The 21,160-nt window shown below is 33.8% G+C and overlaps 2 protein-coding genes across 2 annotated transcripts in view; one reads left to right on the top strand and one right to left on the bottom strand.

Moving 5' to 3' along the window:
• The window catches only part of LOC126851426 (caspase-1-like), a 42,330-nt gene extending 37,529 nt beyond the window's left edge, over positions 1 to 4,801 (bottom strand). The window contains exon 1 of the mRNA XM_050595393.1: positions 4,784 to 4,801. The gene's annotated coding sequence lies outside the window, so the exon portion shown is untranslated. The remainder of the gene's footprint in view (positions 1 to 4,783) is intronic.
• Positions 1 to 21,160, top strand: part of LOC126851402 (alkaline phosphatase-like) — a 151,613-nt gene that overhangs the window by 110,198 nt on the left and 20,255 nt on the right. The window contains exons 4-7 of the mRNA XM_050595338.1: positions 2,326 to 2,504; positions 3,936 to 4,143; positions 4,968 to 5,108; positions 16,210 to 16,404. Coding sequence (XP_050451295.1) covers positions 2,326 to 2,504; positions 3,936 to 4,143; positions 4,968 to 5,108; positions 16,210 to 16,404 — 723 coding nt within the window. The remainder of the gene's footprint in view (positions 1 to 2,325; positions 2,505 to 3,935; positions 4,144 to 4,967; positions 5,109 to 16,209; positions 16,405 to 21,160) is intronic.

Genomic DNA, 21,160 nt, shown 5'->3' with positions numbered 1-21,160 from the left:
ATTTATTAAAATTAATTGCAAAATGATTAATACACGTAATTACGAGCAATAGAGTATAATAGAATAACGTAAAGTAGCAATGTTAATATCATTGGATCTATATCGGATTCTGGATCGAATTAATAAAAACATCTATATCTTTTTAAGCCGAAAGATTTGAAACATATCCCCTTTACCGATGCCGCGATCCAAAAGATTCAGAAGTTCGCGCTTTAAAGAGGGTCCTCGGCTCACAAAAGGAGTAAATTTGGGATGAGTAGCGACTGTCTTCGCGACTTACTACGGTCCATTTCGTACATCTCGAGGAGCGAATCAAGAGTTGCGCCAGTTCTCACTCCGAGAACTTCGAAACTCCTTGAATTATTATCTCGAATCGTGCGCGACCTACGAAATCGGACGTTTCGCCCACGGGAAAGGGATGAGAAACGAATTGGAAGCGGACCGCCAAAGGATCACCGGCGAATGATCCCGCAGGAATATTTACGAACCTCTCGCGATCCTAATATAGGACGTCTTCAGTGAAATTTATAGGCACGCATGAAGAAGATCGATCGCGCGGACCTTTTTCGCTGCCCTAACGTTAAAAGAATGAGCCGGGGATTGTTGTTCGGGTTTTTTACATTCTTCGGATATCAGTCAAGGATCAATTTTCAAAACTTTTATTACAAAAAATCGACCGAAACGCCATATGTTTTCACAACTTTTCAATTTGAAACTTTGGATAACTTGGTAGCTAAGCCTCAAATTAAATTCCTCTTAAAGCAAAGTCACTGAAAGTTAACGAAGGAACAAAGTTCTGCAATAGCTTTATGTCATTATTAAAAGCTCAACGTGCCAAAATGTTTTAATTTTACGAAAGAACAAGACGCAAGTATAATTTTAAATATTTATTCTTTATAATAATTTTTTTACTACAAAAGAATTGGCGTTGAATCTTTAAAAATTCTAAAAAAAAAAAATGCGGCGATAAAATTTTTGTAACTTTTGTATATATTGATATAAGTTGTATTAGTTTATTTTTATGCAAATAATCTTGTAATATATATTTTATCGAGTTAAATTTTATAATACAATGAGATAAAATTTTATTTTCTTTTTTCAACAATTCTTTTCTAATTTTTTAAATATGTATAGAATTTTTTGCTCTAAAGTATAAAAATAATAAATCAAACTAGAAATATGATGATAATTTCAAGTCGAGATATCCAGAACAAAGGATCCTTTGGTGTATCTTTAATGAAGGATTACGCATCATTATACTTAGCCGATTAGCATCAATCCACCCGCACTAGAACCACTCTCGTAATTACTAACTCTCGGCAACGCGTTGCGCACATTGCCAAGGCAAATTCTGCGTGCCAACTTAATTCCTTAGCCCGTTAGCGGGCTAAGTGAAATCCTCGAGACGGCTGTCAAGATCATTGCAAATGCTCCTGTAATTAAAATGCGATCTCATGAGTCGGATGGAGATGCACTTCAATGCTTCGATTTAATTGTCAAACATTATGTGATTTTAGATTATTAATTTCTAGTTCTGTTACACATATAATCTTACACCCGTGAATCTCGAAATAATTTTAAGAATGTTTAAAAAATTTGAATAAATAAAAATGCTTGCTTTGGTGAAATTTAATTTAGTCAAGAATTCAGTTTTTGGAGATATAATATTTGTATATTCCGTACATTTCATACAATTTAATTTGATTTAAGTCTCTAAAAAAGGAGAATTTATTTTTAATCATAAAACTGAGAATATTAATATTTTGAACACTTTGCACGTAATAAACGCAACGGAAAGGAATTTCGGAAGAGACACCGTCCTTGAATCTTGAAAGATTCAAATCTTCGTGGAGAGTTTACATTTGAGATCGAGTAACCGCACCGCAACCGCATTCTAGTTAAACGCGGTACACTCGCTCTCGATTCGACGAGATTCCCTTGAATAATACACATCGGTCGACTTCGCCGGCAATAATCCCCGCGCGCCCGAGCTTTGAGGCTAGTTCGACATTCTAAAATCCACTTCGCCCCCAATGAAGGATAAATCGTACTGATTCGCCTCGGGGAGATCGCTACTCGGGGAAATTTGTCTTCTACGTCAATGTGGCGGTGCACGCGCTCGGTTCCCGCTTAAATGCGATAAAGTCGGACGCGGACGACCGCGAGAATCCAAAGGGGTGATTTACGAAAGCACGTAGTCGGGAACTTTGCCAATAGGAAACAAAGAGAAAGGGAAAGAGAGAGGGAGGGAGGGAGGGAGAGGATAAAGAAAGAGAGTGAGAAGTTAACCGTGAAAAGACAATAATTCGATCTTTCTACTCGCAGGCAAATCGACAGGGTTGGTTACTACCACCAGGGTCACACACGCGACACCGGCGGCTCTTTATGCGCATGCAGCCAGCCGTTACTGGGAGGACGATGGAAAGGTGCCACCTGCTGCACGTACCTCCTGCAAAGACATCGCGCGTCAGCTGCTCGAGGACGAGCCCGGCCGTAACATCACCGTACGTAATAATAATATCTTCGTGTGTGGCGAAAATGTATGGCGGTATTTTTTGCGCTTTATGCAGATTCGATGGCTATATTTTCTTGAGTGCAGTCACGAAATTTTACCGAATATTTCAGAGGCGGTCGATATGTATACATATGTTTCATTTTGATATCTACGTCTTTTTGTTTGTTTCACGTCTTTTTCAATGCATGCTTCAATTCTCAATATTCAATAAATTTTATATGAAATTTTACAAGATTCTCTAACAACCCTCGAAAATGTATTCAAATGTCTTAAATTTTTATAAAAATCGATATACAAACCGATATCATTTTATAATTTGAATCTATTATTTATATATGAGAGTTACAAAACTTTAATTGATAAACAACAATATCGGATGACAGAGTAATTTGTAAATAAACAGGTTTCTTTCGAGGCAGTGAAAGAAATGTGTTTAAAAACGAAATATTTAGGAATATCGTGTTGCTCCTTCAAGTCCATTTCATAAGAAATTGAAAAATGCGAACGGTCGAAGATAAGTAAAGCCTGTCCGATATGGTTACATTCATGCCGGATGACGAACAGGGATTTTTACAGTTATGATTCCTTCCTGCATACGAGTAGACATAAAATTTCTATCGCGGCTCGTTTATCTCCTTTTTATAACGTTTTATTACGCCTTCTATCTTATATCGATAGACATAAAATATACGTGTCGCGGTTTTATCCACGCCTTTTGTCACGCTACACTTCTTCCGCATTATTTTCTGCCGATCAAAGCGCAGAGAAATAGAGCCTAGAACATATTTTCATTTATTTAAATCTATGTTACTATTTATTTAGAAGAAAGATTTGCATTTTTTACAATTTAAAGTTTTTTTAAATCTAAAACTATTTTCTCGCAGAATTTTTTAGTCGACCAGTTTTAAATTCAAACAGTTATCGATTATATAACTTGAGTAGGAAGCTGCTTACAATACACTTTATGTTTTAAATTAAATATTGAATAACTTTTAGTTTGTAAATATTGTATGATAAACGAAAATAAAATGCAACGTAACGGACAGATTAAGAGCGGATAAATTAGCTACTTTTACCTTTTGGAATGACTCACGTGACGCTATTTTAAAAAAGAAGTTCTTGTTTTAAAGTTTGAACGAAGCAAAGAACTCCGCAGGCGATTTCATTGAAGCGTTGCATCTCCGGCAAAGTTAAGGCGAAACTTTCTTTCTCATTAAAGTCGGTTCCGCGTGCCTCGTCCAGACGTTACGAAATTAGAAGTCGATGATTATATGTCGTTTGTAATAAATTTTTCCATTTAACGGAGAGAATCTTCGAATTTCATTCGCCGAATTTTTTTTGAATTTTCTTAAATTAAGAATTAAATTTCGCGGATAAATATATACGCAAATAAAGTAGTATCATTTCTGCCCAAATACAGGTTGTGCTCGGTGGCGGCAGACGTCATTTCGTACCGAAGGTGACTTTAGATCCCGAAGAGCCAGATAAGGAAGGCAGACGATTGGACGGTCGAAATCTCATCGAGGAGTGGTCAAGGAATCATCGTCGAAAGAATATACCCGCAAAGTACGTCTTTAACAAGGAGCAATTTGAGAATGTGGATCCGCGGAAAGTGAACCGTCTTTTAGGTAAATTTCAATGTATTTTTATATCTACGATTTGAAGATTTAATGGTTACACTGAGGATTTTTTTATTACTGTTACGGATTATCCGATTTTGATTTTTTTTTTTTTTTTTATTGCGTGACATAGCGTGTTCGCATTGAAATCTGATCGGAAGAAACTGTAGTAATTGTACGTTCGATAGTTGTTTTGGCTTTAAATTGACGAACGATGTATGATTTTTGATTAACGATTTAATTTGCACGAAAAATTTATTCGCTAAATTGTGGAATTCGCGGAATATGTGAGTATGCGGCGGTTTGCAAGAATTTAATTTCGACATTTGCGTTGTAAATTAATGCGATTTGTTATCGTGTCATATTAATTGTGCGCTGTTGATAATCCATAATCAGTGTATTTATTAAATATTCAATGTTTGATGAGTGTTTGTTAGATTATGTCATGCCTATCGATCGCTTTTGATGATATCTTTATGTAAATACCTTTAATAATTTAGAGTGGTAACTATCGATGAAGTGAAATTTTGAGTTATTAATTTGACTTTTGAAATATTAATACGTTGCGTACAATTAATTAATAATTTGTTAAAATTGTAAGTAATGAAAATACTTCATTGTCAAAATAATCAGTTACGAAAAATCTTACGTGTTTTACGTATTATCTAGATCTTCTTAATGTTCTTTTTTCTTGAATTTCCTTTTTAATGAAGTCCTGATTTTTCTATTTGTCTCTCTCTTCTTTATTTGTCAATACGTTGACAAACTTGTTTCCGTGTAACTCGATCCAATTATTTGCCGGAGCTTACTCTTTTTTTTTTTCTTTGCCGCAGGTCTCTTCGCCTATTCTCACATGGACTTCGATGTCGACCGAAACACGAACGACACTGGCGATCCTTCTCTAGCCGAGATGACGATTAAGGCGCTTCGGATACTTGCGAACAATCCTGAGGGATACTTCCTCTTCGTGGAAGGTAAGTCAGAAGTTAGAACACTAGAGAAAGAGCCACTTACAACTTTGTGTGAAAGGAGTAAAGATACACCACCTTCTAGCGAAATGACATCAACACCAAAAGCTGTATTGAGACATTACTCTGAGAAACGGGAGTCTCGGGATTCTTGTGACAATTTATTATCGATACAATAGTTCCTTAAATTTTAAGCCCGCATTTCTCGAGAAGAAATTTCGCAACAACAATTTCGCACTAAAGAACAGAATCTTTTTATTTTGTTTCTTTAACAATGCTATGGATTATGCGATTATATCGATACAGCCACTTTTTATAATAGTTCCGAAACAAACTACTTTTGACTGCCATTCCTTTTCGCGAACTGGAAATGAAGATTTCTTAGGAGTTAACCGCTTCCTCGATGCGGTTATGGTTTCCGTTAAGCGTACTTTAAAGAAGATTACTTTCCGTTCACATAAACAGGATACAGCTAATCGCATTTGATTAATCAATCAAAAAATATACCGTGACACATTTTAAATCACTGATAAATTATAAAACTATTTTTGCGATAAATAATACGTACATAAAAATATTATTTTATATCAAATTTGATATCAAAATTTTATTTTATATAAAAAAAAGATGCAATGTCTTTTATTACACGAATAATGCGCAATTGATATACTAGTACAGAAAATAGTTATGTATGTATATATATATATATATAAAGAATTAATTAATTTTCGATCTTCGCGCAGAGAAAATAAATAGTTTATTCAAATGAGCATGAATAATGATGATCGATGAACGCGCGGTAGCATCAAAATTCATAATGATATCAGCCGCAGATTGTTTCATCGATCTATCGTGCGAGTGGTGTGCGGGTTGCCTCGAAATAACGGAGAGAGAAAAAAAGCACTCGTACACGCGCATACGCATGCGAACGCACACATAAATGACGTGCAGGAGAAAAAAGACGCATTTGCAATTCAATGAGGCTGTTCGACATGTAAAAACGACGCGCTTTTTATGCATATTTGCACGTCCAAATTTCGATTTAGTCAGCAATGCAATAAAGGACGATTATGAACAATGCAAGTGTGCATTATAGATAAATTTATTTTCCACCCATACACATTCGCGGATCATTCGATTCTGTAAATCGAGAACATGCACGATCATCGAGTTCGAAGATTTTGAAAAACTGCCCAACGTCCAGAAAATGACAAATAGCGGACAATTTATAATAGAAATAAATCACTCATTAATACAAACGCACGACGGATATTAATCGTCGTACGAAAGACTTTTATTTATATACAACGCCCGAGAATTATGGCCATTTACAAATATTTTGTATGGCTTGTAGAATTTTTATCGAAAATTAAAACAAACTTTATCTCTATTTACGTAGAACTTAAATTTACTAAATTTAATTTCAAATTAAAACTGATTATATATGCTACATTATTTTTTTGCTCGAATCTAATGCGACATTTAACTCACAAAGTCTTTAATAAAATGTGAATAATAATTTTCAGCGATTATAATTAGGGAATCTGATGTTTTACCGTCATATGAAAATATCTCGAGAATCTTCGTGACAATTTTTTTTTTTTAAACTGAACATGTTTTCGAAAATGTATCCTCGGTTGGGAGATTGGAACTCTCCGTCCTGCACATTTTCTCTCTCCTGCGTATACATATAAATGAAGTTGAGAAACTCTCCGCACGCTGAAGTTATTTACGTGAAGTAGCTATTCGCATACACTTGCAGATTACAACAATTTGATTAACACTTTTCGGTTAGAGGATACGCGAGAGTGTGTTATCATTCAGGTGGACTGACGCGCAGCGCTACAAGCTTACCGCATATTTGTAAAACTTCATACGGATCGCATTGCGGAAAATACATTACTCACTATTGAAAAAATATCAGAGAGTGAAAAAGAAAAATGTTTTAAACAAATTAAAATTGCCACATACGCTCCATGCTGTCCAACACATGAAACTGGATGCGTTATTAAAAAAATTCATGGAAAAAAATGTCATACAATAGTTATTTTTAATCTTTATATTTATTTTCTATGTCTCTCGAATTAATTCCAGAAAAAAGTATCAAAAAAACATTTTATTTTACTTGTTTTTATCAAATTGCTATTCTACATGATAAAATATATTTAAAACGAATAAATTTTTTATTATCACATTACATTTTGAATTTTTTTTTTTTTTATTTTAATTAATAAATGCGAGATGAATTTCGTGAGTATATATGATGTTTCTTGAAGAATTCATCATACTATTTTATAAGAAAATCTATATAAGTAAAAGTAATCATACGTTTATATTATAATATACAAACATAAATAATTTTATACTTTTATAACTAAAGTGTGTATATGTAACTTTTTTATTTTAACAAATCTTGAAAGAGTTATGCGAAAATAATTAATACGCGAGGGCACAAAATGATAAATAAAATAAATTTACACGATATGCTTTTTATTGTAAATAATTTTTTTAATGGACATAGAAAGTTCGTCACACTCGTAAAATAAAATTGTGAGCGACTGAAAGAAGAAATTACTAAATTGAAAAATTTTCTTACGTATATTTTACTGGAGTGAAGTCTGTTGACTTGATAAGTACATAGTATAAATTATTATGCTATGCCTTCAACTTTGTAACAGTTCTATATACTCGACAAAATCGATATGCTTTTGAAGCAAAAAATTATTTATCTTATTTCATTTAAATTTTTTTAAAACTTTTTTATTTACTAATTATTACTCTTTCTCTTCCTTTCCCTTCTTTCTTGCAAAGCAATTCAGATCAACAAAAGAAAAAAGAAACAATATTGAATTATGTTATATATTGCTTTAGTGTTAGCATTTTGAATAAATGAAATGCATAATATATATATATATATATATATATATATATATATATATATATATATATATAATATGCAACATTTCAAAGAAAACAATTTTATTGAAACTTTTATTTACATTTTTAACGTATTACAACACAATGCAATATATTTTTCATGAACGCGCTTTTCACTTATTGGAAAAATAATGGAGGATTAATTACATAATGTAAAATAAACATATAAGTAAAACAAATTATTTGTTTGCAAATGGAAGGATTTAATAATTAAAACAGAAATGAACGCAAAAAAAAGCAAAAACAGACCATATGATATAGTTATTCTTACTCTGTAAAACAATACATTTAGCAATCATCTGTTAATATAAACTGTTTCTGAAATAGTTTGTTTAACTCTGAAAGCAATTTTTCTCGCTCTGAAAATAAAATATTCATAAAATATAAAATATTCATACGATATATAATGGTGCAAAAAACTACTATGAATATATTTGATTGTTTTTTTGATAATTATATATATATATATATATATATATATATATATATATATAATTATCAAAATAACTTTAAATTATATTTTACATAACACACGAATATTTTTAATGCATTACAAATTTCATGTATACATATATTCATATGTTGCAAATGTAGTAAAGCTATTGCGGGAAGCTTGTTATTTAGCTTCCATATATAGTTTTCGCTCATTTCTGAAATTGGAGCACCAAGTTTCCGGAATATTGGCGTATGTCAGACAGAGCCAATGTTGCCGCAAATATATCTCGGGATTAGCGTGGTGCAATCTAAACACGCGTCCGCGGCATGCGTTAAAATACCGTACATCGTGCGGTAAATGCGGGCGAATTGCCGAGTTTAGAGACCGACGTGCTAGACTTCCGGATAGGGAACTTCATCAGAGGACCGTCCCCATTTCGCACAGTCTCGTTTCCCCGCTGTTTGCAATCGGCATTGAGATCTCGACGCCGCGGCCAAAGTTTCGCACAACTGTTGCTCTACCAGTTATTGACGCTCATTGCGCGCTAATATATTTTGATGCGACTTATACGCATTCATCAGAATCATTCATAACACCGCGACCGCAGCAAGTCTTTTTAATCTGATGTATGGATTCTGACAAAGTTTCCATCTTCCTCTCTGTCGCTTTTAAATTTAAATTTTGTCGAAACTTTATATAGCTATTCGCTACAAATAAAAGAGTATACATATATATTGCTTTAGAAGAAAATACCTTTTCTTTGTAAGGAAAAATAATTAAATGGATTAACGGCATTTCAAGCTCTTTCGTTTTAAAAACATCGCATCCATACTTTTTCAGCTTGGCATTGATTATTCGAGAAGAAATAGCACATCTGGGCCGGAAGTCATATTTTCTTGTCAGTCCGCAAAGATAAATGCATAACGTCCGAACTTCCTGTTAAGCTCTTATCCGAGATAAACCTCAAGCTGGCTTGAGGCTCGTTTGCACGTCGGGCCGCTGTCGGCTGAGTTTCAGTAGCCGATGGATGTGTTTACACGTCACGTTCTCTGATGTATAGTTACGCGGTCAGGTTTTGGGTAGGACGAGCATGTCAAGAGAAAGAGAGACAGAGAGAGAGAGAAAGAGAGCTCGGAAACTAAATGGCTCATCTGAATATTAATTTCGAATGTTGCATACAATGATATGTTTTAACTGCATCAGTTATTTATAAAGGCTCGCGTTCTCAAATTCAAATTATTCTAAAATTTGACAAGTCGATAATATTGATATTTATTAATAAAAAAAAAAAAAAACACGTAATATAATTACGTTTTAAATAATTTACTTCTAGTATTATTTATAAAAAGATGCAACGCATTATAAATATCGCTTTATTTTAATATTTAATATTAGCGTTTTTTTAAATTTATACAGTACAGATTTATCTCAACGTGTGCTCCGAATATATTTATTTTCTAGAATTAAAATGAAATTTTAAATTGTATTGATGAAATAATTTGTCCCTTTTTTCTAACTAGATACGAATAATATATGCGATAAGATGCTTTCTATTTATTGTATTTCCCCCCATGAATACACATGTATGCGATATCGCGACGCACAAAATATGTTTCTCGATTCTGCGCTGCGTGATACACAGTATATGCATACTCTCGTGTATTCCCGCATAGAATTTATCGCGGAAAAACGAAACCCGCTTACGATGCTTAGTCGACGCGTTATTCCACCACGTAATCTCTTTCATCCTCGAGGCTTTGCGTCATTGAGCAAGCAAGAACATGTATTATTACCGGGCGATAAAGTATCTTTATTGCCTCTTAAAACCATACTTTCACGCTCCAAACGGGCTGTCCGTAAATTTCTCGCGAAAGAAACGACGAGGTTAGCGCACTTACTGCAAGTACCAGATGTTAATTCTATTTGTTACTCGTATACAAAAATGTCATCCCGTCCATCTGACGCGCTCCGCGCAAGTTCCGCGAGGACGGAAACTTTTTCCGCAATGCCTACATGTGTGTGTTAACGCGTCTCTTCCAGAGGATAATATAATTACATTAGAGCGATTTGTCCGCAGCAGACTTTAATCCCGAGAGGATAATTTCAATTTTTGTCACGATATTACTTTTATATATAAAAATCTCTTAATGTATGACACGATAATGAAAGCTATTCACGTGATATTAAATTGGGACGGGAAAACTGCGAAAAATAATTTCATGATCTTTCTTAATAATGAAAATGGTGCCGTAATAGATCGTCATTTCTTTGACGAATTAATGGTTGGCCCAAGTCGCTCGTAAAAAGAGCGATAATATACGGTGCTGCAGTTAATATCTTATCTCATTGTCCCTAATCCGACGAGAGAGAGAGAGAATCCACTTCCGGCAGCACATTTAGCAGCGGTAACGTAATTTTGTAACTTTAAAAATAAAAGGACACGACTCTGAACGATGATTAGATAAAAAATAGCTTTCTGTCTAACAATAAGTCTAATTTTTTATGTCTCTTTTCATAATATATAACATATATTATTTGAAAGAAACAAATGCAAATGAATATATCGCAAAAATTATATATATATATATATATATATATATATATATATATATATATATGATATATAATATATATCGAGCATATTGATAACATATATGTGTCGTATTAATTACTAAAAATCATACAATACTGCTCCGCGCACAGTTTGCCAGTTTCATCGTTTTCCATTTATCGCACACATGTGTAGATAATATTTTAATTTAATTACGTAATACGGTAATAATTACTAACGGCCATACGATATTGCTCCAAATCCAAATCATTTATATATTATCATTTATATTCTCTCGAATATTCGTTATTTAATCCTCTTATACGTTTATCCCGCTGAAAACAGTGAAATATTGATTTCAGCAGTAAGTGTCGTTTTAGACATCGTGGTATTTACTTTGAGTTGTAGTTTAGAAATCGGCAAAATGCAGAGTCGCCTAAAGTAACGAGGATTCGACAGTCCCTATAAAACGGCTTCCTAAAATTAACGGCACGAATTGTAATTTGTTGGATTAAAATCTAAAGCTCGCAAGCGGGTTACGCGACCGAAGATGCCCCAGCTGGGAACTCGCTACGGGACTTTTCTGCAAATCTTTGAGCGCGACAGTTTCGATTCCCTGTGGCCTCTTAAATACTTCCGAGAAGCAAGTCAATATTCGAAACACTGTTAATTTCGCAATCGACAATCTAACGAGCCAATCGTTAAAATTAAGAAAATAAAGAAGTTACATTATGCAAATACGTATTAATATTCCGTCGAAATGTAAGATTAAAATTAGAGGATATTTTATCGTTTGCACACACTTTGAAGAGGAAATTACTTTATATATTTTCTAAAAAAAGTATTTTTTTAATTTGTTACGCCACATAAAAATTTATATTACTTGGCTTTATAATACTAATGCGTAAATATTAAATAGGTAAAATGTACAAGTAAAATCTATAACTAAAATAGCAATATATTCGCATTTTAAATTAATTTTAGAGAGAAAAATTTATTTGTTTATTATTTAAACAAATAATAATTACTCTGAGAAAGACATTTGAAATAAAGACATCTTTCATTAATTGTCAATTTATAATGACACAAAAATAAATTTTCTATAGAAACGAAATAATACATAAATAAAGAATTGCATAAATAAATTTCATAAATAAATACAAAAAGAAATTTAAAAAAAATATAAATTAATTTATTTCTCTGATTTTCATATACGAATAATTATTTGGCATATAAATACAAATTTATGTTTTACATTTCAATGATTGTTCGATTGGCTCCAGGGTATCGTAAATCCCGTTTTCATTGCTTTCAATTCTAAGTAGCCATTACCGGAAACTAGCACAATTCGAGATAGAAGCAAGCGAGCTGGCGGTCGTAATAATTGAAGTGCTGCGACTGTTTGCCGGACCGTTCGCCGACTGTCATCACTAAGATAGTGTCGCGTTGCGTCGTATCGAATAGCAGCAATAGAGGTTGAATCCTAGAATAATCAAGATCCTCTGACACTAACATGAAATAACAGAATTCTCTAAACCCACAATCATTGTGTTAGAAATAATATAAGTTTTGTTTGCATCTAAAATATCGGGTCCAATCTGTTTCAGTAAAAATTAGTTTAATGAAATAAAGCATTAATTATGATTTTTTTGCTAGAATTTTTGCAGTCTTTGTTTTTCTTGACGAAAAGCTTATCCCGGAAAATATTGTTTTTTATTTTGGCAGAAAACATCTGATTGTGTATTCCTACGGGATAGAATAAAAATACGTCGTAAAATACGCGTCATCGATAACAAGAAAAAGTAGATATATACTGAGACCCTTAAAGTCCGCAAACTTTCGATCGTTTTCCGCATGATTAAGATCCGTTTTCACTTTAGCCTGGTGATGTTGAAACGCGCTATCGATTGTTTGCGCATTAAATCGCGCTTCGCAAACGGTCCGGCAAACCGTTTCGCGAAGACTATATTCCGCATCGATTGCCTTCTTTACAGGTCGCAAATCGACGAATTCTCTTTTCGGTGACTTTTTATTTCCCCGGTGACATTTCAATATTTTTCATTTCACGACGACTTTGTTGTTTGCTACACGGAATAGACGATCCTGCGAGAGCAAGAATTTGCAACGTATGGTGATCGAGCATCTAGGGCACTTGACATTCTCGAGAGCTGTTTTCGATTTCTTTGCATGTACTGAGGTTACTTTGTTATATATATATGCCAGAGAATGCCGTATGTATGTTGAAAACGTATCTCGTAAAATACAATTTTGCAAGATATGGACACTAGATTCAAGATTCGAATTTAATAATTGCAATTATTGCAATTGACATAAAAAGAGATTACAACTATAATAATTAAAATCTGCAGATGATAAAATAAAAATTTTAAATTTTTAAATAGAAACTGTAAACCGAATTATTATGCAATATACACACTGAAATTATTAAAAAAATTGGACTATGAATTATCCTGAAATAACATTCTCTCTTTTATTCTATATTTTATATATAAAAAGAAATCACATAAAAATGTCATATATATATATATATAATTATAAAATATGTCCATGTATGTTTTTTTTTCATTCATATACTTTTTATTCAGTTACATAGGAAAAATGATAAAAATAATTGAAAAATAAATTGGAAGAATAATTTTTGCATTATTTTTTATAAAAAGAATAAAGTTCATAATTAGACCGAGAAACCGAGAAAAAATAATGTTTATATGTAATTATAATATATAAATATATAATTATATGTAAATATTATATAATTATATATAAATATATGATTATAATTATATTTTTAAAATATTACATAATTAATTACAAACTTTATTTTCTTTAAAAAAAATTTAAAAAAGGCAACGTGGAAATTATTCTTTTAATTATTTTTATTATTATTTTTCCTGCATAAACGGATAGAGATTATATAAGAGAGAGAAAGAGAGAGAATATATATAGACATATATTCTGTGTATAATTATATATTTATGTTCAACTATATGTTGAGAATAATTTTTCCGAGTAAATTTTCTCGTTTCAAATCAGTCTTCAGAAAACTCGGAAAAATCTTTTTCTAACAATTTCCCTATATGTATAGTGTAACAGTACTGCAACACACAGATTTGCATTTCTTCCGCGTCGCGTTTGTTGTGCGGTACTTTAAATGCTTCACGAAACGAGTTCTCTCTGCGCACACTAAAAGCTCATATATATATTACTTCAGAGTCAAGTAGATTTGAACGAGACTCGGATGCAGCGAAGGGTTAAACGCAACAGTTAAGTTTATCTACGTTGCACCGTATGGCGCCGACTAAACCCTGTATAGGAGGATATCTAAAATCTTGGTTCTCTCTCTCTCTCTCTCTCTGTCTCTCTCGTTCTTGCATAGCGCGCAGCAATCGGATAAAGGCGGTCGAACGAAGGTCCGTTGTGTCGCATGTGCACGACACGGCGCGTAACGAGAGGATCGATGCAGCTACGTGCAGACGATGCAGTTCTTCTAAGCGTCATATTCCCACGCCAGCATTTATCCCCGTAGCTTCTTTACAGCCACTTTTATCGATACGGCACGGCACTCAAAGATCGTACAACCAATGACATATTTGCCTGCCGATAAATTTGCTCTTCGAATGCATGTCGCAATCGGTCGCGAGTGTATACGATATCCGCGCGAACAAATAGTCCAATTTATTTATTTATTTAAGGTTTTATATTTATTATTTATTTATTGCAGGTAAATATTTCTCTTCGACGCGGTAAAGCAATTACGAAACATTTTCAAATACTGATTAAAGTTATTTTATTTTTAAATAACAAAACTGCAAGATATAAAAATTGAGATAACTTTTATTAAATTAACTAAATTGATAAGTTAGGGAGCGACTGTCTGTTCCCCCTACTTCAGAAGATATCCATGCAAAAATATGTAAGCGTTATTATTATTCACAATATTTACAAATAATTACAAATAAAACTATATTTTATGAGATAGTTATATAAAATATATGTTTTGTAACGTTTTAAAAAATGGTAAATCTCTAATATTTTTTATCAGCGACGTTATTTGACATATGAACAGCTGGAGCAATTATGTTCCATATAATGGTTGACACAACCGCAAGCACAATGTACTCGACGCACTGACCCGCACGTTTATGTGAATTGAAACACGGTCGGCTAAATCTGTGTGTACGTGACTTTGTTGATAACTCGGATTACCAATAAACTGCGAAGAGCGGCTGTTGTATAACATAGTTCCCTTATTTCGTTCATATTTTTGTAGAAAAATCGTTTCTTCCTTCTATCTTTTTCTATTACATTTGATACGATTCTGATGAATGAACAGAGTAAAAAATTGTGTTATATTACATTGTCTATAACTGTAACGTACTGAAACTCTCTACGTGAAAATCTGTCGATTGCTTTGTTTTATTAAATAATTAGTGCCATTACGCTCACATGTGATATGCCACAATTTTGCCGTGATAAAGTTATATCACGATGATTGAGTTAAGTTTATACGTGTAATTTTGTTAATGCAATAACGAGAACCGCTGTTCTCATGCCAACCGTAACTATGTGGGCAAACGAGCAACATCTCGCCCATGATTGACACCGTTGATTAAAATCCAATTGAGAACTATTAATGAAGCCCCGAAGTGACAAACATTACACAAGCGTTCGCGGATGTGGACACTGGTAGACAAAGCAGAAACTCGAATACAATAACGGTCCTTGCAAACAAAATATTTTGAACGCTGAAATAAAAGATAGAATATTTAATGAAAGTCAATATTTTTCACTATTATAAACATAAGATTAATAAAATTTAAATTTAATTTTTGACAATGCTGCGGACTAAAAAAACTTGACAAAAAAAATTTTAAAGGACACATAGCTGAAAAAGTTTATTAATTAATTTACCTAAATTAATTTATCTAAATTTTTTTTTTCATATTATTTTTGATACAAAGAATATGTTATTTTTTTTTTAATAAGATTGATATATATTATGTGTGAGCAGAAGGATTTAGTCCAAGAGTACCAATACCCAGGAATTGTGAAGGTCTTAAAATGGATCTGAACTGCGACGTTGCGTTATGAAGTAGTCGAAGATAACATTAATAAATGGCGGCATCTCATGAGCGCGTCTCACAGAGCGAGATCTGTTTCAGGTGGAAGAATCGACCATGCTCACCATTACAACAACGCTTATCGCGCGCTGGATGAGACCCTGGCATTGGAGGAAGCTGTCCAAGCAGTTATGAAGGAGGTCGATCTCACGGAAACGCTTCTTGTGGTAACGGCGGATCACTCACACGTATTAACCCTCGGCGGACTGGCGACACATCGCGGGAACCCCATATTCGGTGAGCCAACCTCTATATATTTCTGTCTTCAGTACGTTATATCCGAAATAAATGGGACATTTTCGCTTCCGGGGATAGACGTACTAACGAACAAACGATTAGATAATAAAACTTCTTTGTTAAAGGAAAACACTATATTCATTCCTTTAGGTATTTAAATTTTCGAACGAGGCAAAGTCAAATTTATATAAAAATGTACTCTTCAAAATTAGAAGCGAGGAAATAATGATTGAATAATTGCTTTATTTTATAATTTTATAACAATTACAAATCAGTAATAGTACATATCTTCATTTTTGAAATATGTATATAGTTATATTGCATCAAGTTAAAGTAGTGCATTGAAATAAATGTGAGTTTAGCCATTACATTCTCATTGATAAATAATGATTTATTATATAATAATTTATTATTATATGTGTTCTATTTTATTTTATAATTAAATCGTATTATATACAGTTAATGATTCAACAAATAGAAATGGGTTAGTGCGATTCTGTTGCATTTTTTCTTTGATTAAACACGGAATATCTCGACTTTTCATAACTTCGCTCATCTCGGCACCTATTTCTCTCATTCGGATTTTTAATCATGCACACGTCGGCGTAAATATGGTATATGTCTGTGTGCGTGTGTATGTGTGTTAATAAACTCCGTCCGGACGACCGATTCCAACTGCCGTAATTCTCTTCGCCGTCGAGAAAAAAAAGCATTCTTTTCATTGTTGCACGGTTCCCGCTTTCAATATCCGGAAAGAATGCGCCGACAACCGACTGCTGTCCCAAAAGACAGCCTTCGTAGAAAACATTATTGCATCACACGCTCAAATTAATGAGTTGCCAGTATCGGGTATACATATCAACTGCTTTATGCGCGTAATAGCTTAATACGACGTTTTTTTTTTCATCAGCAAATCGAGCTAAAGCCACGGCTAAAGCTTCCCAATCAGATTCGCGTTCACCGAATCTCTGGTAACTTGATTAAAAAAGTTGCGGGGTCTCGCGGTAATTGCGCGCTTCTCTGTGGAATCGAGAAAGTAGGTCAGAAATAAACAGGAAACAAATACAAACTAGGTCGTCATTTTAGCGGTACGATTTATTATATTTGAATAAAATATATGACGTTTAAAAATATAGCATGCCATAATTGCGAAAATTAAGATTTTGTTGATATAAAAAGTGTATTTTCTTCTTCTTTTGCTTGTCGTCTTAAATTCCGAAAAATATTAAATTTCTTTTTTTTGGAAACAATTTTTGTCGAGAAACATTGGATTATTAATAAGATTGTGCATTTGAGATTTTTATTGATCAAGTCAAAACATTTTCACTTTGCAAGATGTTTTAAATTTACTATATATGTATGTATAAAACATGTAACATATATGTTACAAGTTTTAGCATAAAGAAAATGATACACAAGTTGTGCAACTAGTAATTTTATCAATTAATAAACAGTTTATTAAAACTTACATTTTGACGGTTTATATTGTGCCATCATTGGCTGCAATCGATTTTTATAAAATACCTCGATAAGGAAACAAAAATGTTTTGCAAAAATACACAAGTACTTTACCAGATCTTTGCTCTAATATTTGTACTACATTCGTGACATATTTTTCAACCAACTTGCCATTTGTCGACAAACGAGAGCGTCGTGTAAACCGCGTTTTATGGAGACGGTCTCTGGGGACGTTTCTTGAACGTCTCCCTTCGATCTCTCGTTTACGCCGTTTTTCCCGGCCCGTTATCCACGAAGGGAACGAACGACGCACTGATCCGCGACGAACGTTCAATTGTCGGCAATCAAAAGCGGACTCTTTGCCCGATTGCGCCCAACTTTTTCGAGGCAAAGTTTAACGCGGCCGTTGTCTCTCGTTCCGCCGAGGTGCCGGCAGATGTTGACTCGAGATTCGTAACTGCCCTCGCTTCCCGTTGTCGCGATCCAATACCCGACGTGATGGTAGCACGCTGTTTTATATAGGGACGCAAAGTCGTCTCCATCAAGTGGAGGAAGGACGATCCTCTCTCTTCCGGCAGGACAGTTCTGGATTCAATAAGATCCAATCTACTTCGACAACTTCGTGAGCGGCCGTCGACCGTTCGCTCGGTCGCGGTTAAATTGAATCGTCGGAGAACGTAAAGGATGGCTTTTCGGCTCTGGGGTGTACGTGCAGTCGCAAAAAGCCGGCCCGTTTCGTTTGTCCGATAGCAGTCGATCGAAAAAAAATAATCCGAAACGGAGGCGCATATTGAGAGAGAGAAAGAGAAAGAAAGGGAGATGTTGCTGAAAGTTTTGGCTAGCCCGATTTTCCGAAATCGACTATCTTATCGCTCGTACGTCGTTTCGTACGTCGTTTTCGCGGAATTATTGGAGATCTTATTATTCCATTGAAAAGTTAATCCGTTTACGTCCACGATCGGCTGACAGTCGGCTTGCACGAGTTTGCAAATTTTAAGCTTTCGAGCACAGAGTTTCATTGTTGTGTACGATATATGAAACTTGATATTTTTTTATTTACCGCTTTTCGGCTCTTTTTTTTTTTTCAAATGAGAGAAAACAAATTGCATCATTTCAAACAGAAACTGACGGAATTCAACAACATAATTTTTGAGAGAATATAAATTAATGTTTCAATTCCTTTAAAATTATTTATAAAAGAACTTGAACAAGTTTTTGCTATTTTTAGAAATAGACATAAGAATATATTTATTATTGACAACAAAATTTTATTTACCACACTTTTATCTTTCAATTTCTTTATTAATTGATTGATATTTTTTGAAGCATGATTAGTAATGAAACTAATAGTGTTAGTTCTTAATCACAAATTTTTAATTAAATCTAAATATGAAGCGATTTGAAAAACGCATGGCTTACAATGCAAATTGTTTTTTGTAAAATAATTTTCAGAAACAGGGAGAGACATTTGCTTATATGCAATGAGTGCAATAATTCTCCAATTTTTAAATCAATTTTATTGACACTGCAAGCTTGCGTAAATTTTCGCAATTCGAGATAAATTTACTGGAATTACTCGAGCGGAAGATATCCAGTAATGCAATCCCTCATTATAATTATATTCAATAACATTCCGCATGATTTAATAGAAATGTATATATATATACTTGATAGTAGACATAATTCAAGCGAGATAGCTTTGTTAATTAAACAGTTTGCACACCACGCAAATCAGAGCTTTAATTTGACGAAGCTATTTTATAATCGATTAGAATAAATTGTTTAAGACAAGTTGAAAAAATTTCCAAGAATATTTTCTTGTTCTATTTTATCATATATATCAGAAATTAATAGTACAGGTAACTGATAAATTATATGATTAATTAATTAAAAGGAGCATATAAATAGCATTCACTAAATTATTTTTATTATTAAACAAAAAAAATGTACGCTTGAATAATCAAGCTAGTATGGATCAATTATTTCGAGAAGTAATTTTTTCCTCCTCTATGCAGCTAGGTGATAGAGCTCGCGAAAAGGTTTGTACCCGTTCTCCAGCTTTTCCTATTCACGTGTTGATTGCCATCAATAAATAGCGGTTGTCGAGCCGGCGAATCATGCAATTTGCTCGCTGCGTCGAAAACGCGGGGTATCGGGCGCTTTTAATTTTTGCTTCGTCAAATTTTGTTTGCATTTGTAATTGAAAAAAAAAATGGGTAACGACGAACGTATCGATGTCACTCAATTTTGGACGCACCAGCACTTGGTTCGAATCAGATTCGATATCGTGCGATATGCCACTTTCAGATTGATACCGCTGGTAATTTCGTATTCTCGAATCGAATAGAACAATCAGAGATTGCGTTGCTCAGTTGTACACTTGATATCGTATGCACGGGGTGACTGTAGAGGGTTTCGTGTCACGTGAGAAAATTCATGGCGTAAGGAAAAATTTAAATTTATCGACTAATCTGAATAAAGGATCAGCGTTGAAAGGCTTAACTACTCTGTCGTGATACAAACCCCGTCATTGCGATCTATATGCAAGTCAAGCAGCACTCACGACACTTGAGTCGCCTTGGTGAAACGCGTCGTTTGTCGCATCGAAATTCCGAAACGAGGTCGCCGCAAGAGTCTCGCGCATAATAAAAGTAACGGACATAAGCAGCGGCGTTAAATCACGCGCGGCTGACGTTGCTACGCGTGAAATACGGTCTGGAGAAGAAAGACTGATATGGCGTTTTTGTTACGACGTTTTGCGACGATTTGAATCGCGGCGGGTAAACCAAAATGAATATGCAGTCGTTCTCCTGTGTATTTGCACGATTATAATCGCTCGGTGAATGGAAACGAATATTCCAGGTAAGTCCCGAGAAGATTTAAAGCCCGAATAACGCGAGACGGACAGCCCCATTTCAGACAAATCAGAAGATTTTGCCGCGACCACGCAAACGAAATTACGCGGATATTAATGCAAATGAAATGATGTTTCGTTTCATCAAAGTGTTAGATGATTAAAAAATGCAGGGCACGAATATCTATTTAATAAATTTAAGTTGTTAATAACAAAAGTGTCATGCAGATGTGAAATTTTTCATTAGAACAAAATTATTTTTGCCGTGTTTAATAATTGAAGATAGATTTTTCTTTTACTAAATCGAAGGCATACAAAATTTCGAGATACTGATGATTTTTGGATTATAAATGATTGATTGAAAATGTGGACAGCCATTAGCTGAATTTTCGCAAAGTAAATTGCGTCGCAAACGCTACACAAAATTGAAATTTATCGAATATT

The sequence above is a fragment of the Cataglyphis hispanica genome, chromosome 8 (genome assembly GCF_021464435.1).
Source record: "Cataglyphis hispanica isolate Lineage 1 chromosome 8, ULB_Chis1_1.0, whole genome shotgun sequence".
Lineage (NCBI taxonomy): Eukaryota > Metazoa > Arthropoda > Insecta > Hymenoptera > Formicidae > Cataglyphis > Cataglyphis hispanica.
This window is presented reverse-complemented; position numbering and strand designations above follow the sequence as displayed.